Source organism: Sesamum indicum, linkage group LG13 (genome assembly GCF_026168435.1).
Source record: "Sesamum indicum cultivar Baizhima isolate 11 linkage group LG13, ASM2616843v1, whole genome shotgun sequence".
NCBI lineage: Eukaryota > Viridiplantae > Streptophyta > Magnoliopsida > Lamiales > Pedaliaceae > Sesamum > Sesamum indicum.
The window spans coordinates 16,751,014-16,768,943 of record NC_142669.1 but is presented as its reverse complement, the minus strand read 5'-3'; the positions used below and the strand labels follow the sequence as shown (position 1 = coordinate 16,768,943).

Genomic DNA, 17,930 nt, shown 5'->3' with positions numbered 1-17,930 from the left:
TAAATAAATTTACATGATATTTTCTTCTAAGTATTATTGGTTAATTTAATTTTGTGTTGAATATATTTATGAAATTATATTATTTATCTAAATTATAGTAAATAAATTTTAATAGTTTAACATAATTATATATATATTAAACTTTATAAAAATAAAACACAAAAAAAAAAGAAAAAGAAAGGAAAACAAGCACATCATCGTCTTCCCCAACGTCCACCCCACCCCTCTGCACCCGTCTCACCACCACCTCTGCCTGTTGTCACTTCCTCGTCTCTACTTCTCCAGGCGCTCCTATCTCCTCGACCAATTTGTGCGGCGACGCCCGTCGCCCACTAGACAGTGATGGCCGATGAAAGAGCAATAAGTTATTTTGATTTATTTGCTTAAGGGCAAGATAGTAACATGACATTGTTATCCTAAGTCTTTATTCGTTAAGGTAAGGGAAATGAATTTCAAATTCTTTTCCTTATTTGGTAAAAAAAAAAAGAAAATATTGAGAATGCTTAAGACTAATTTTTGAAATTTTACTGTTTAGTACTTTCTCTTCATTTTGTACAAAAAAAATACACAAATTAATATTATACTAAAATAATTTTAAAAATCACTATAAGTTTAAAAAAATTATTAATAAAAATATTTATCAAACAAGAACAAGAAATTTTATTTATGTAATTATCTTTTATCAAGGATTATATACGGGTATTATTAGTGAAAAAAGAAAAAAAATACAGAAAAATTATACATATGCACAATAAAATAAATAAAAATAAAATATGTATTTTTTTTTGTCTTTTTAGTCTTATGCTTTCATTTTTCCGTTCAATTTTAAATAAAAAAAATTGAATTATGAAAGAGTTTTATATATATCTAGTTTTAGCTCTTCTCCATTTATTCTACTTAACAAACACCAATTTTTGACTCCGACCAAAAAAGCTTGTAACACGCTTGTCAAATACTACTTTATCTAAGTAAGCGAGATTTTAAAGTTTTTAATGCTCTTATTTAGTGAAAATATATTTTGCGAGACTTTTCAAATTGAAAATAATATTATAGAGCTTTGGACTATATAGAATATTAGTTGTAATTATGAAATATTAATAAAATATTGAATCTATTATTAATGATAGAATTAATACATTGATAATAAATAAATAAATAAAACTTAGAGAAGGAGAGAGAGGAGAAAGACCCAATGGATGGCCTAATCAATTAGGCGCGGATTTGCCCTTTGGTTGAGAGAGCTGTTGCCCCCAATTTTTTTGAATTTTGACCTAAATTTGAATAAATTTTTCCACAAAATTTCCCTTAACGGCTACAGCGGAGAAATATGGCTAAAGCAAAGCATCAAAAGCCCAAACCTAGCAAAGAACCCAAACAGCCCCACGTAATTCCAGACCCCTATTTTCCTTTTTCGTCCTGCTGATCAAGTGGCAATCGTAGCAGTTCTGGCCAATTTTTTGTTTTGTTTTTTTGATTTTGTGTAAGTTGTGAACAGATTAAAAGGCGGGGGAAGCAAGCCGATACATCTGATTTCCGGGCTCAGCTCGATGTTTTGGGCCTGAAGATCATTGAAGTTACTGCGGATGGTAATTGTTTTTTCAGGTCTGTTTTAACTGATGTTGATGCACTCTGATTGGTAATTACCAACTTTTGCTACTGTGGTTATGTAATTGGATGATAATTTTGTGTATTTGTAGTCATGATGAATGAATTTGATCGGGTTAGTGTTGTTTGTGGCAGGGCGTTGGCTGATCAATTGGAAGGCAATGAGGATGAGCATGAGAAGTATCGGAATATGGTTGTTCGACTTATTAAGGTAATCCTTCCCCCCCCCCCCCCCCCCTCTTTTTCAGTAAATAGTTTTTGGCCGTTTGTTCATATTATTAAGGTGATATGTTTGTGGGTTTCGAGTTTTTAAAGTGTTTTTTTAGTGAATGATGGACCATAGGCGGGTATTTGCTATGTCGCAACAATTTAACAGCTAATAGGATGTTGGATGTGTGTCCGAGTATGTAAGTCGCTATCCTGTTGAGCTCCTGCTTAGTGCTTTGATAGTCAGTGGCTTTTACTTTTAGATGCTAATATTCTGATATTAGGGTTTCTCCCATGAGTTGCTGTTTCTAGGGAGTATATGCATATGGTTGATGGATGGTCAGCTGGGCTTTTCTTCCATTCTTGACTAATTAGGAATAGGGTGGATAGGCTGACGGTATAAATTTAAGATTTGGTCGGGCTTTTCTTCATGTTTCTTGAACTTAACTACAGATTAACTAAATATTCTCTTGAATCCAAGATTTGGAAGCTCTAACAAGAGTTCACAATTGGTACCTTATGAACTATTTATGTTATGGTAGATATTGGTCTGCCACTGTGTTTAAGTTTCTGCGTCATTTGTTGTACCAAAACTCAGAGGACATGGTTTCACGTACAACTGATTGACGAGCTACATTGGACAGAACAACCGCGAAATGTTTGAGCCCTTTGTTGAAGATGAAGTTCCCTTTGACGAATACTGTCGGTCAATGGGAGAGGATGGTACTTGGGCAGGAAATATGGAGTTGCAAGCAGCTTCACTTGTCACTCGCAGTAATATATGCATTCATAGAGTATGTCATTTTTCACTCCAAATCCTTATTTTGATCTGTTCCAGGATATTTTTTATTGAGGATGTGAAACTTGTCAGACTTGTTACTTTTAGAATAACAGCAATAAGTTGGTATGCTATAATATTATCCTGGATTTGTAGATTGATTAAGAATTTTTCATTCTGTCATTTGTACAGCACATGTCACCTCGGTGGTATATACAGAATTTTGACAAACATGAAGCTCGCATGATTCATCTGTAAGTACTCCAACAATTTCACATATTAATTTAGTATATCTTTTAGCTGAGTTAACATTCTTTCATCAACAGTACTTGCTGTTCTTATACTGATTCTTGTGATGGGACTGGCTGCCAGGAGTCATCATCATATATAATAATCAACTGTCCCACAGATCTTGCTATGACTATTTCAAGTTGGGGTGGGGGTGGTGGAAATTTTGGGTTATCAGTCATGTTTAGATAATTTGGGGCTGGTTTACCAGTTAGGGATTTGATTTGGTTACACCGAAACCATATATATCTAAATGAATTGGGTTTCTGATATAATATATCCTACTCGACTAACTCGATCAGGTACTCGAACTACTGTGGAAAAAGCATATGTATAACCTTACATGATATCTTTTGTAGCTTATCTTTCTTATGGTGAATTCTTCTCATTAATATCACTGCAGAATATATATTATATGGTTCACTGACTTAACCTTATAATCACCTGGGAACATGATTAGAATAACACAAATTGTCCGTACTTCAAATATCTGATTCATGATAATTTATAACAAGGTGGCGGCCTGGATTTCGTTAGTTGAAGTTTTAAATAAAAGAATTCAGATTCTTTTCTAGAGACACCAAACCTGACGGGTGCCTTCACTGTTGGGTACCCCATTTTCCTCTGGTCGGAATTGGCACCATCTTACATTACCCCATTGATTAACTATGACCTGATCTACATGACCCAGTAGAACCTGCATCAACACCCATTCCCAATTGCCAGTATTATTTACCAAATTGAGTTCAAGTCCATACCTGTTTCTGTTGGGTATGCCTTTTTCATTTTTTTCTTTTACTTCAGGAGGAATTGTTCCGTAGTTCATTACCACAGTTGTGTTTTTTTTATGTGGATTCCAATGGGCATACATTCGGCACATTTGATCAATAATGTCATCTGAAATTACAGAGGTAAAAATACCCATGACTGTTTTAGAGTCATGAAAGTTGAGCATCAGGTTATGCCATGATTGTCTTAGCATCCTCGTCCCTTGTTTGGGGTTTAGCTTCAAAACACTTCCGCCATTTTTTTAGTTGGGAATGAAGTTACTGATGAATCAGTGTTAAGAATTAAGGTGCTATATTTTTGTTTTGCTTTCTCCCAGAGGAAGTTACAGAGCAAGTAGACTGCGAAGGTTATGGTTTGGAGGATATACTGTTTTCTATCTCTAACCAGTAGTCTTGCAGTTCTTATCATGACGGAGAGCATTATAATAGTGTGCGCTCAAAGGAAGACACTTGTTGTGGACCAGCTAGACCAATTGTTATCCAGGTTTTCCCTCTACTCTTGTTCGTAGATGAGTTCTATATCATTTTTTAGCATGTACTACCCATTCTATGATCTTTTATCTGGAACCGTGATATCATAAAGGGAGATGCTGATGTTTCTGCAAAATCCAATCAACCGAAAGAAGCTGCTGTGAAGTCTAAACAGGAAGGTGGAGGTTATGCTGTCCAAGAGGAATCTATTAAAATGGTAAAGCTTGGAAGTGGATGCGAAGATTCAAGAAAAATTGAACAGGTGGTTATTCCTAAGCAGTTGATAAGTGCCCCCCACCCCAAGCTCCAAACAAGCAAAGTCGTGACACAAATATTATTTTGCAAGTGGGTCATGAATCTCATGATTTATGGAATGGATGGAGTTGTAAAAATCTTCTTTTCAAATTACACATCATCCTAGGTTTTAAAAGAAGTGGGTGGTGATGTTGATGCTGCAATAGAAGCCCTTGTAGCCGAACAAGGATGTGTCGATCAGATAGTTGCTGATGATGAATTATCTGATTCAGTAAAAGTTCCATACGGTAATGGCCGGTTAGTATGTTTTTTTCCATTCTTTGGTTGAGTGATCCTGTTTGTTGAATGTGTCTTATACCTCATTGAATATTCTATCCTAGCTTAAATGTAGCATGTTATGCATGCTTATTGAAATTTCATCTCTTCTGCTTTGACAACATTTACTATCTATTAACGAACTCGTAAAGAGGTTGGATTTTAATAGTTTATGACAACCAAGGACTGTTATCAACTTTTCCTTGGTATTTGGGCTTGAAAGTTCTTTTCATTCTCTGAGCAAATGGTATATCTGCTTTAGCTGCTAGTTATTTTTTAATTTTGTAATGTCAAGCTGATGAAATTTGTGAACCTGTTGAGGCATGCTTCTCAACTAGTGAAAATGTCTGGTTTGAATTGCCAGCTTGAAAGTATCTTTGCAGAAGAGGTGGTGTGGTAAAGGAAACCATTAAAAAACATTTGCGGAGATAAGCTGTGAAAATTTTGCTAGAACTTATTTCTAAATTGCAGTGTTTTCTGAATATTGGTTCCTAGTGCACATCAAGTTGAACTACAACGTCATCAAATGCAGTTGGACTTGTTTCTGTTAAATTTTTGTTAGTAAAATTCTATCAAGCTAACCATGTTTTTTGATCAGGTTCTTATCCAATAACATTTTCATAGTGTAAGGTATAAAAAGGATTGCATCTTAGAACTGAAAAATAGAAATAAGCCAAACTTAAGTGGTTTTTCATTAACTCCACATTTATGCATCAACTTTATGTATCCAAACACACTGTCGAGTTTTCTTTGAATCATGTTCTAATGAGCATTCTCACTACTCCTGTACTTGGCTCATGTGTCATCTTTTGAGTCTTTCCAGATGACCATAAAGATGAGAACTCTGAGCAGCTCAAGTTAAAAGATGAAGATGAGACATGCAAAGATAGCAATAGAACTGACAAAAAGGGCAACAATCAACCTGATGAAAAGGTTTTCTCACGTGTCTCAATACAATTAGAATTGAAACGAGAATTACATTCAACCTCTCATCTTTTGTCGAGTTGATCTATAAGTAAATATGCGATCTCTGTTGTTTCAGAAAATTCCAAGAAACAAGGCCTGCCCATGTGGTTCCAAAAAGAAATACAAGTCTTGCTGTGGTTCAGTTTCTGGGAAATCTTCTGCAAGAGTTCCAGTGTATGCCTCTTAAAGGAAGTCCTTTATGATAATTTTTATAAATTTGAAGATGAATGATAACCACTCATTAATGTGACATGACGCTGACTTGGTAAAAGTGGACATTCCTACCTTTAGGAAGCATCATCTCTGCAAAAACTGACATGTATATATATTTCTTAAAAACAAAACAAGTCTTGTTGTGGTTCAGTTTTCCAAGAAATCTTCTGCAAGAGTTCCAGCGTATGCCTCTTAATGGAAGTCCTTTATGATAATTTATTATGAACATAAGATGAGTGGTAACACTATTAGTGATATGAAGATGACTTGGTAAAAGTAGACATTCCCACCTTTAGGATGCATCATTAATGAGAAATTAATGTGTATTTATATTTCTGGAATCAGCCGGTATTCAGACTTCATAATCATTAGAATTTTGATACAGATTCGGATTCTGGTCTTGCTCCTGTCCCATTTTATTTCCCGAGATCGCTTTTAAGTTTCAATGGTAACATATATGATGGTTGGTAAACTGGAAGTGAAAGAGACCCGTTTGATGCTTCTGGGTAGAAGTTGTTATGCAGTACGAAACATAGCATATTGAAATTGCCTGCTCCATTGTTGCATATGCACGCACACCCAATTTTGGAGGAGGTCTTGTATTTTCATGAACTGGATATTGAGATTCTTCTCAAACAGCATTATTGTTGACTGGAAGAAAATTGTTAAACACAAAAGTCGTTGCAAATTTATGTGCCATCTAGATATCAAATCCGTTTCCCGTCTCCTATTTGTATTTCTTTATTGATATATGATCGTATTACATTGACAGTAACCAAACAGTTGACTATGGGAAAAGTCGGAAAGAGAGAAAGCAAAGTAAAAAAATTGGATCAACTGTTGCTAGTTCCATCCAATCCGAGGGAGGGCCTCCTGACATGGGTGCACTTTGCATCTAATCACATCTTCCAGGTAGCAATTGTAGCTAGTGCTGTTGGTGATATACTGCTACGGCATTGTGTGCGCTAAAATATTTCTATGCAGGCAGAAGTAGACATTTTTTAGACTTTTCAAGTACATTTATGGTACTGATGTTCAAAAATTGCTTTCTGAAGCATATTTTCTAAGCATGGAGAATAATTAAGCATCAAAAACATCAATGACAAGTTGCATTCACGACAAATGCATATTAGCATGGCTGCACTGTCAAGAGTGGGACGAAAACTGAGGACCACATTTCTGCTGGCATGCTATAATTTGGTTTCCCACATCCCCACACCTATATGTCCTCTTGAATCTGCATTATTTGACATATGGTTCTAATGAAATTAATATCTGTGTTTTGAATCACATTCTTGATAATTTTGCTTTTTGCCTGTTTCATTTCAATATCCAATCTGTGACATCATTTCGTGATGGTAATTGATTTTAACTGCTTCTTTACAGTAGGCTACCACTGAAATTGATATCAGTACAAGTGTCTTTTACCCTATAGAGAACTGCATTTAAGGAGGCATGTAAGATGAGTAGATACGCCTATATATAGCTGCAAATTCTCGAGAAAATTACAGGAAAAAAGAAGGAAGCGGATTGCAGGAAATTCCATATTCGGCCATTTCCCACTGAGGAACTAAGCTGTGAGTACTCTTGCTTTCTGCAGCAAAAATCAGCCTTTCTCCTTGGTCTGAATCCAGTTTTATTAGTGAGAAGATCAAACAACAGACTATGACACTCCTGTTGGTTGGCATTGTCCTCACTCTACTCGGATTTTGCCATGATGTAAGAAAGAAGTATAAACTTAATACCACTCTCTTGGGAGAAACAAGTATTTTGGCATCAACAATGTCTTTGGGTTGTGCAAAAAATGAAATTATAGCTATTTATACGTGGATTGTTTTGTGGTTATAGATAAAATTAGTAATCAGTGTTGTTGACATTAATATTCGACATTCTTGTCGGAATTGTGGAGGTATTATATATATCCTATTGAGAGATTTCCGCTCTCACCTAAAGCAGCAAGGAAAAACGAAAAAGGGAAAAAGAGAAAATAGGAGTGTTAGGTGTGAGTGAAGAAAATCTAGCATTTTATTTAAACTGAGACTGTATTTGAATTTATGAATTTGAATAAAGAATTTCAAAAACTTTATATCATAAAAATTTGAAATTCGTTGTTTAATTTTAGAATGAAATGATTTGAAATTCTTTAAATATATAATTATTCAAATAAGTCCAAAATGCTTTGTTACTAAGAATTCAAAAATTCATTATTTTAAATCTATCGAATCAGAACATAGTATTTTTATTAATATAGATAATCTTTTTTCTATATTTTTTAGTTAAATTTATGACATGACGGTGTAATAATTATAATGATAATAATAAAAACACATTTTTTTCTTATCTTTTTGTGTTTTATTTTAAAAATGAAGCAAATAGAATAATGTAGACTATTGGGAACAAAGTGGATGATGCTTAAATTTGGTAGCCTCTACCTCTAGGCAAGATGTGACAATTACTTGACTTGCAATTGGTGCATTACTCCACTCTTCATCAGGTCCCTACAAAGATGTCGGCAGGCAAACACAAGATTGATTTGATCCGATGATAAGTTGAAATCCTAGAAATGGGCAATAAAGAGGGCAATTAAGGGGTATACCTAATTTTGGCAAAAAGTCAGAGATATAATAGAATTTGGAATAAAGAATCCAATCTCAATTTTTCTTTTAAAAAAAAAAAAAAGTATTGGGCATCCAATTTTCATGCTTTAGGATGAAATCGAATCATTACACTTGTGATTTTAACAAAGTCCTATTCATTGATATAAACAATTCAACTAACGTTGTTGATGTGACCTAATTCAGTTAAAAACATTGAAGTTTCATTATTAAGAGGTTTTGAGTTCGAATTCCATACATGTATAGTTATTTATATATTTTAATAGTATTTATTAGTCTATTTTAATAGCAGTTCTTAATTAGTTATACATATTTGATACTAATAATTATTAATAATTAAAACAATCATAATAAATTCATTAAAAAAATAAATTATACACACAGATTGTATGGTTAGTGATTGAAGTTAATGAACAGTAGATTATGAGGAAAAACAGATGATTGTGTCTTTGGTGAAAGTTTTGACAGAATAAGAAAGAGACATCATAAGTTTGTTGGGGTAGAGTCGTAGTCAACTATTCTTTCCTCCTTTACTCTCTCACTTTCCTAATTTTGCCTTTCCACATGTCTAATCCTTATTCTTGCAATCAATGTTAAGGATATTTTTCCATTATTTGCAGTTTGACCCCTCTACTTTCACATATTTACATCTAGCACTGTTCCTCAGGCTTTTAAATTTTTTGAATTTGTTTATATAAATTTTAAATTCAGAAAATTTCGAATCCTTTACGTATAAATTCGAATTATGTTTTGTCGAACATTGATCGGATCAAATTCTTTTAATATGGAGTCCTTTGAATTTTTTTCTCCAAATCCAAATTCATCAATTGAAATGTGGCCTTAAAAAATTCTTTGAATAAGTTTTACGTAAAACACGAAAATGCACAAAATATTTATAATTTAGAGGGAACTTATAAGCTTTTTAAAGTATCTTATAAGATGTTTGAGAATGTAATAAAGTGTTTGAGCTTAATTATAAATTTGCAATAAGATGTTGAAAATTTATAAACTCTTTTAGCAAAAGTATTGAATTGCTTCAAGTTAATTTCTAAAGTATCATTACTAAAATACTAAAAGTTCCATCATTTTACCATTATCCGAACACTTCAAAAAATTATTGTTGTAATATGATTTTATATCTTATATAGGATTTTTTGAGGGGATAATTGCACTACTTTCTCTTAAAATTTGGTGTAATTACACGTAAAATCCATATAATTTGGAAAATTACATCTAGGGTTCATGACATTTATTTTTGCTTAACAAGTAGACCCCTCAGTTAGCAATATTCATCGAACTTACGGATATTAGCAAAAAAAGTTGACTAAAAATATATTTATTTATAATTTACTTAGTATTCACCTATTGTAGGTCAAATAATTTTTTTCTGACCAAATTATTTTTATATGTTTTCAACTATAATGTGTGTAATATATCTTCACCCTTGTAAGGTATTTTAGTTAGAAAAAGAATTGTTTGTCCGGTGATAACTGAGTATAAATCAATCAGAGGTAGATATAATTTTTCAATCAAATATTTTATAGCAAATTTTGACCAACGAATGTATCTATTTGTTAGATAAAACACAAAGATCAAGAATATTAAATATAATCTTTTAAATCATATAAAATTTACATATAATTATAACGAAATACAAAAAAGGACGATGTAATTATCCCTTATTTAAAATATAAGCTTAACAAAGCTTCCTCTTACTTTAAAGATACATATAGTCAACTTTTCTCTTCTATTGTTAAACTTTTTTCCCAAATAGTAAATTTAAGGAAATTAGCTCTATAATTAGGAGGAGTTAAAGCTAACTAATTATCAATATTAATATATTTCCCAAAACAATATATATTTATTTATATATAATTAAAAATATTTTATTAATATTAATAATTATTTAAAAAATATTTTTTTTGTAATAATCTATTATATTTATTTATTAGAAGATCATTAATTTAAAAAAAAAGAAAGAGGGTGGGGTCATGCACACCTAACCTTAACAGTCTCACATTGGACATTAATACCACCCAAAGGGGAACGAATGGCCAGAAATGACTGATTTGATATTTTTCGTGCCCACTTAGAATGTCTCTATCTTTCTCTCTTTCTCTCACCCAATTCTTTTCTAAAACTGGAAAGTCTTTGAAGACAAACGTTTGGAGGGCAAAAAAGGGGTACTTATTAGTATGTAAAAGGAAAATTATGCCACTTCTCTTTTTTTTATTCCCCACTCCCATCTTTTCTGTCTTCCATTTCCAGAAAGCTTCCATTATCTTTTTCTTTTTCTTTTTAATTTTATAAATCAAGATAAGATTTTTAAATCAATGGTCAATTCTTTAATAATTAAACCATTTTTCCACGTCTCTCCCTAATGTTGAGGCTGTCTTCTCAATCTCTCAAGTATTCTCAATGCTTTACATAAGGATTCAATGGTAATTCGTAAATGAGAAGTTTGAACGGATTATTAATTTTAATATTTTATTTTTTTAATGAGTGTTTCTTCAGAATAAAATTATAAGACTCGTATAAAACCAAAATAAATAATCAATCATGCAAGGAGTACTGATTGAATCGTAAATTACATTACTCAATTTTATTATTTTTTTTTTGGTTTTTAATATAATTCAAGCAGTATGTGCCTAAATGGGGGGTTTGGTGAGGATCTCTAGCCTCGTTTTAATCCAAAAGATTGTGAGTTTAGTATAAAATACCAGCACGATTTTATGTACGGGTTAATTACACTTATATTTCTTTAAAATATAAAATTATACTTTTTTTAAAAAAAACTTTTGAAATTGCACCTACACTTTCTCTGAGAATTCTCGATTTACAACTGTACCCTTTCTTTAGGGCTTGGACTGAAAATGCCTATGTGAACAAAGTTTTACATAAACTTTCAATTTTTCCTCATTCAATATTTTGTATAATTTATTGACAAAGATACCCTAATATTGTTTAATTTATACTTTTTAGGGAGTAAATATAATATATATATATAAGTGAAAATAGTGTAATTATAATAAAATATTATTCTTAAATTATAGTCATTGATAAATAATTATTATTAATAACTTATAGGGATAACTACACTCTCTTCCCTTGAGATTTGGTGTAATTATATGTAAATTTTCTGTATTTAAAAAATTACATCTAGCACCCCTGAGGTGTGCTTCCTTCTAATAAATAAGTCCACCCGTCAGTCAAAATTCACCGAATTTGCTGATATTAATAAAAAATAAAAATATAATTATATTTACCATCGATTGACTTATTACTGATTTATTACCCGTCAGTCAAATAAATCTTTTTATGATCAAATTACCCCATATATCTTTATACATTAATGCATATAAGGATGTATATATTCACCATTATAAAGGGTAGATTATTTAGGAAAAAAATATTTGACCTACGATGAGTCATTAATAAATTAATAGATGGTAAATATCAATTCTGGTGCAAATGCAATTTCAAAAGCCTTATTTTTTAGAGAAGAATATAATTTTGTATTTTTAAAAGAATTTAAATATAATTAACTTTTTATATAAATAAGAAGTTCTTACTCCCTTACGATGAATGAAATCAAATCGATAAACCCTGTAAAGATAATAAAAGATCGATTTTGCTAACAAGTGAAAATCGAAGAAGGGTCACACAATATTCTAAAATCAGCCTCAACCAACAAACTATAATGATATATATAAAAAAAAAAGTCAAAATGATGGGAGATTATTATTATTATTAAGAAAATTATACAAATACCCCTAAAAAAGAAGAAATTATTACAGCACTAGGTGAATGATCCGCACCCTCCTGATTCAGGTCAGATCACCCGCTTTTTTGAACTGTTGATTCACCTGACAATACATAAGCCCAGATCATGACAAGTGGCACAAGTAAGTTGACTCTTTCAAACACTATAAATACACCATATATTCTTCATTTATGGTAAGATTTTTATTACACTCAAACTCGCATTTAAATGCATTCGAATCGTTTTCTTCTATCTCGACCTTAATACTAACTTAAGTATCAGAGGGTTTTAGTTGAGAACCTCCCAATAAGTCTAACGACTTGCTCTTTTCTCAGATCTCAAGTATTATTGTAAAAATGTTTAAGATGACTAACGATTTTGACCTGAATCACACAATATGGACGAAAAAAAAAATATAATTTCGCGCTGGAGGGTAATATGTATAATACCCCCATCAAGGAATTGGAAGATGGTTAACTGAATTGAGGCCAAAAAACTCTTTGGTCCTCAATCGTATTTGCGGTGGATTTTTTTTTTTTAAATTATTGTTTTCCAAATTTGGCATCAAGTCGATACATATAAGTTGACCCCATAAAAGAAATTTCATTATGCCATATTTCATTTGTAATAACCACAGCGATCTGTTGCTTCCATTATTGTTGTTGAATTGCGACGGACAACTGCAACCGTAAAGGGATCACGAGACAGTCCAAACAGAGAAAAAAATACGAGGTATTCTATTACTTAGTCAAATTGTTATAAAAACTTTAACAATTTATAAATTGATTGTACCATTAATTAACACTTTTATTTACAAGCATTGTATATGAAATGCTTGGAGATAATGTGAAATTACCCTAAATCCACATCCCATAAACAATACCAAAAATTTTAGGAACATCTCCAAAAGATACTGAACACTAGGGGTGCTAAAAAAAATATTAAAATCATCCAAACTAAATCGAATGGAATTATTTTTTATGATTTATTTTTTAAATCGTAATTGTGAAATTTAGAGTAAAATTGAACAACACTATTGGTTTGGTTTTAATTTAGAGTTTAAAAAAATCACCAAAAATCGCACTGCACCGCACCATAAATAATTTTTTTTAAAAATTATATATATATAATAATTTGATAAAATAAGTTAGAAGAATTTCATATTCGAATTATATAATTCCAAAATTTATATATAAGCAAAGATCCATGTTATAAATCTCATTTTGTAATATTTATATTTGGACTTGATACAATATATATATATATATATATATATATGTTTAACTCTTTAAGCTCATTCAGATTTTAGATCCAATTAATTTTTGCCCCAATTATTTATTTATTTTTTCTCTCCTACTTTTTTTTTTCTTTCCCTTTTCCTCTTCTCTCTTCTCTCTTCTCTCTTACTGTTTTCTTTATTCTGTCTTTTTGCCTTTTATTTTTGTTCTCTCTAAAACTGACCCTTGGCCTTTGATGGATTAATATATATATATTCTTATATTTTAATCCACTTAAAGTTGTGGAGAATTTTGATGGTCTATGTCGCATATAATGATGGTCTTTTTTGCTTGCTAGATACAAACGATTGTTTCATTTCGTGATTTTTGTTAGTTTCAACATCTTATTTTTGTTATAAGTATTAAAACTTCCAAACAAATCGAAACCGCCCGAAATCACACCTTTATTTTATAAAATCGTGAATGACAATTCAATTTAAAAATAATTTTAGAAAAATCAAAAGCGCATCGCAAGCATCTTGATGAACACCAAATCACATTTCCCAATATATATACATTTCAAAATCATTTCGAAATCTTACAATACCTGTCTCAAAATAACTCCATACAAAGCCATGAGATTGCATAATTCAAATGCTTGTTTTAGGAAAAAGACATGAAAACTTACTTTACTTTTATTTTTCTTTTTTAGTTTCTCCAAAATATACCCTAAATCATCGACTTTACTTTCAATGTGAAGCTCAACAAATATACAGTCAACAATTATTAGATTTATTTATTCCACCCAAAATACGTAGTTTACCTCACACATATTCCCTAAATTTTACTTTACTCCCCCCCCCCCAAAAAAAAAAAAGAAAAAGAAACAAAAGTGTAAAACCACAAACTTTTCCTTTTTTACGCAACTTCCACAGCTTCCCACTGACACAAAAGATCCCATCTTTAATGCCTAAATATTATCCCTTTTTAGGGTTTTGTTATTTCAATTTGTTTTCTTGTTGTAAAAGAGTTCAAAATTCTTACAAACCCAACCCCCCACCCCCACCCCCACCCCCCGGTTTTCTTTTTTTTTTTTTTTTTGGTATGAGTGAGGCAATGGAGATATATAGATGGGTTGATCCATCCCTTTCTGTTGGCCTAAGTTTTCGCTGAAAAGTGACAAAAGAGAAAATCATTTATTGGGGGGAGAGTACTTTGAATGAGTGAGTTTATGACCAATAGGATTTGTGCAATTTCAGTTGTTAGATTTAGGTCAAAAAGGTTAAAATCCAGTGGTGAATTACTGGCTGCACTCCCTCCCTCCATCCTACACTACCAAAATTTGTCTTTTCCTCAAAATATTGTCCGTTTGATTTTTTTATTACAATGGGTTAAGGGACGGACAATCTAGTTTTGAACTAAAATCTCTTTTTTATTAAAGAGAAACAATGCCAACTCAATTAAATATTTATGGCCCATTTAAAGTATTATCTTTTTCTATTATAATCATTATTTCTCGTCCGAATCTCTGTAAGTTATCCTTTAATTCTTCAATGTATTTTTTTCTCATTTCATTTTCTTCACTAAAAATTAAAATTCGAAACATAGGTTCCCAAAAAGAAAGAATAAATTAATAATTCAAAAAATAACAAATTAAAATAATAATTATGTATAGTATTTGCATATAGGAAACATGTTATTATCTGAATCCTAACTCAATTGCAAAACGAATCACTTCATATATTCCAAATCAAAATTGCCAGAAATGGATGGGACCATACCCGGCCCGACCGCTGCGACCTGGACCAGAACAATTCAGGAAAATAGACAGTACCATCTTTTCTGCAAATCTTAAATGTGAATGAATGAATGAAAATGATCCATTTCTAACATAGTATGCTAATTCTGTGCAGTAAATGACTAGAACCAAACACCACTCTCTCCGTTGTACTAAAATCCACAAATTAATAGTTAAAACTCCCGTCCCATAAATAAGTTCGAGTTCTATTAGATGTATTGCTGATCTGTCTCATTTTATAAATTTATTGTAAAATTTGAGTATTCGTCTTAAGTTCATTGATTGAATCAATGTATTTATCAATTTATTTATATTAATGTAATTAGTTAGTAGCACACTGCCCACATTGAGTATAATGTCATACGGGAGTATGCGACTCCCAAAAAAATACATGAATTGTTGTATTATTTTGCAATTATCTCAAGATTTTTTAACTTCTTTTTTGGTATTTTATTTTATCTATTTCTTAGACCAGGCCAATCACTTTCTGTGGTAATTTATAAAAAAATTGAATCTCTACCGATTCGATATACAAAAATATTCTTCAAACCATAAGAAAATGACTATTATGTTTATAATTTATTTCTTAAGATATATTATTTTTACTTAATCCAAAAAATTAGAAGAGAGAGAGAGAATTCTAAATTGGGAAAGGTCCGAGCGCCACATCCTTTTAAAAGTCCCCACACATCTTCCAAAATTGTACCTACTGTCCGAAGCCATTTCTTGTCATTGACTGTTTTATCCTCATATTTCTTTATTTATTTTCACCAACTCCCCAAGCTCAGGCTGTCACATGTTCACACCACCACTTCGTTTCTCCACCACATGTTTTTCCCCAAAACTTCACACGTATAAATAATTACAACAAATTATCTATTTTAATTATGATATGAATTTAGCCAATTGAACAAATTATATGCTTAAATAGATAGCGTGGAGACCAATGATTTCTTATCTGTATAGTGAGGTTGACATCATATAATTAAAAGATTGTTAGTTTATATAGTCTTTAATTTATTTTTAATAGTGGTATGTTATTTATTTATTGAAAATGAGCACATTACCTCCCTTTGAAAAAATAAAACAATCTACACTCCTGTACTTTTTAAAAGGGAGGTAAATTGCTTCATTTTAAAAAATATAAGGAGGTAAATCGCTATTTATTTTTTCATAAGGGGATAATTTGCTCATTTGGGATATCACAAGGGGGTTGCTTGCATTTTTTCTTTTATTTATTTGATTTAAAGTTGTTGGTATGTTATTTTTTTTGTATAATCCAAAAATATTATGTAATGCGTCCTTAATGTTGTGATAGTATGTTGTTGATTTAAAAATATAGTATTTTACTTAAATATAAATAAAATAAAAGCCCAAGAGAGAGGGGGTGGGGTGGGGTGGGGGGGGGGGGGGGGAACGTGATGTGTAGGCTTTTACGGAGTTCCGAGGATCCTATGCCGAGGAGGAAATAATCTAACAAGCAGCTTCTCAGCCTATACTGCATTCCATATTCCTCTTTCTGCCCCCTCTCAAACTCTAAGGCTTGCCAAAATATGTAAATTTAATAATATTTGCATCATTATTACAATAAAAACTATATGTAACCAATATATATTTTAAAACTTAGGCCCTAAATTTGAATAATTTATCTTACATGATATCAAGAATTGATATTGTTACAAGTAGAACATTTACAACACAATTAAGTCGATCAAAAATTTAATTCAAGAGCAACTATATATGATTGAATGAAGGAAATATAATAAAAGTATTATAATTTCCAACTATGGTGAAAGTCGTATCAAAATTTATACCATCAACTCAATTTCAAACAATAGTTAATTTTAAATCCGTGCTATTCGTTTTGTGTCATTATGATTCGGCATTGATCTTATTAAAACCCTAATATACATGAACTCCACCGATCATTTACAGATATGTGGTTCACATGAAATCATACAATTGAATAAATTTATAAATAGTTGGTCTCTACGTCGTAGGTACAATTTTTTTTTTGCTGCCCCATCATTTCTTACCTATTTAACTCAAGCTGGAAGGGATAAATAGAACTTTCTTGGTGTGGTTCTAACAATTTTGTGACTTCTAGGTTGCTATATAGGAGGATTTTAGGCATATTAGCTCGTTTTAAAAGCTTATATATATATGGATGGACTGTGATGTGGGAGCAGGTGAGGTGAGTAGCAGCAGATCATAGAACAACCTCGAACCAAACCTTAATTACCTAGTTGTCAACTGGGACAACATCAATTGGCTCTGTGCAGTCAAAAAGGAACAGAGAGGAGAAAGCAAAACATATTATTATATATATTGTTAAAAAAATTACAGGTAGGGGGCATGAACCTGCCCCTCAAATCCTCCACAAATACACTATTAGAATAATTAATTATTTAATTAAAAGGTTAAATATTTTTTTAATAAATAAATAATGTAAGTTCCTCACGTACAACAAGGTGCGCCCTGTTAACAAATATTAATTAATTATATACATATATAATGAAATAATATTATAATTGAGCATCAGGTCATGTACAAAAATGGAAGGTATTCAGTGCATAAAATAATCAACTACGACTCCCAATAGTATGCAAATTCAGCGAATATCTTAATCATTTTGTCCTCCACGCAAGTTT

General features: G+C 31.5%; 1 protein-coding gene across 7 annotated transcripts; it reads left to right on the top strand.

The window, feature by feature from the left end:
* The first annotated feature begins 1,163 nt into the window (after positions 1-1,163).
* On the top strand, positions 1,164-7,820 carry LOC105176220 (SEC-C motif-containing protein / OTU-like cysteine protease family protein). Of its 7 annotated transcripts, none has more exons than XM_020698579.2 (12): positions 1,168-1,384; positions 1,496-1,602; positions 1,741-1,816; positions 2,457-2,606; positions 2,783-2,844; positions 4,066-4,150; positions 4,250-4,399; positions 4,559-4,679; positions 5,531-5,640; positions 5,750-5,847; positions 6,659-6,798; positions 7,276-7,820. In XM_020698579.2, the coding sequence occupies exons 1-11, from the start codon at positions 1,328-1,330 to the stop codon at positions 6,783-6,785; spliced, it is 1,143 nt and encodes a 380-aa protein (XP_020554238.2). In that variant the 5' UTR covers positions 1,168-1,327; the 3' UTR covers positions 6,786-6,798; positions 7,276-7,820. The 7 variants fall into 7 exon arrangements, with proteins under 7 accessions (XP_088733436.1, XP_088733437.1, XP_088733438.1 ...); XM_088877309.1 differs by having other exon boundaries at positions 7,273-7,820; XM_088877313.1 differs by having other exon boundaries at positions 1,347-1,384; positions 1,496-1,586; positions 7,273-7,820.
* The last annotated feature ends 10,110 nt before the right edge of the window (positions 7,821-17,930 follow it).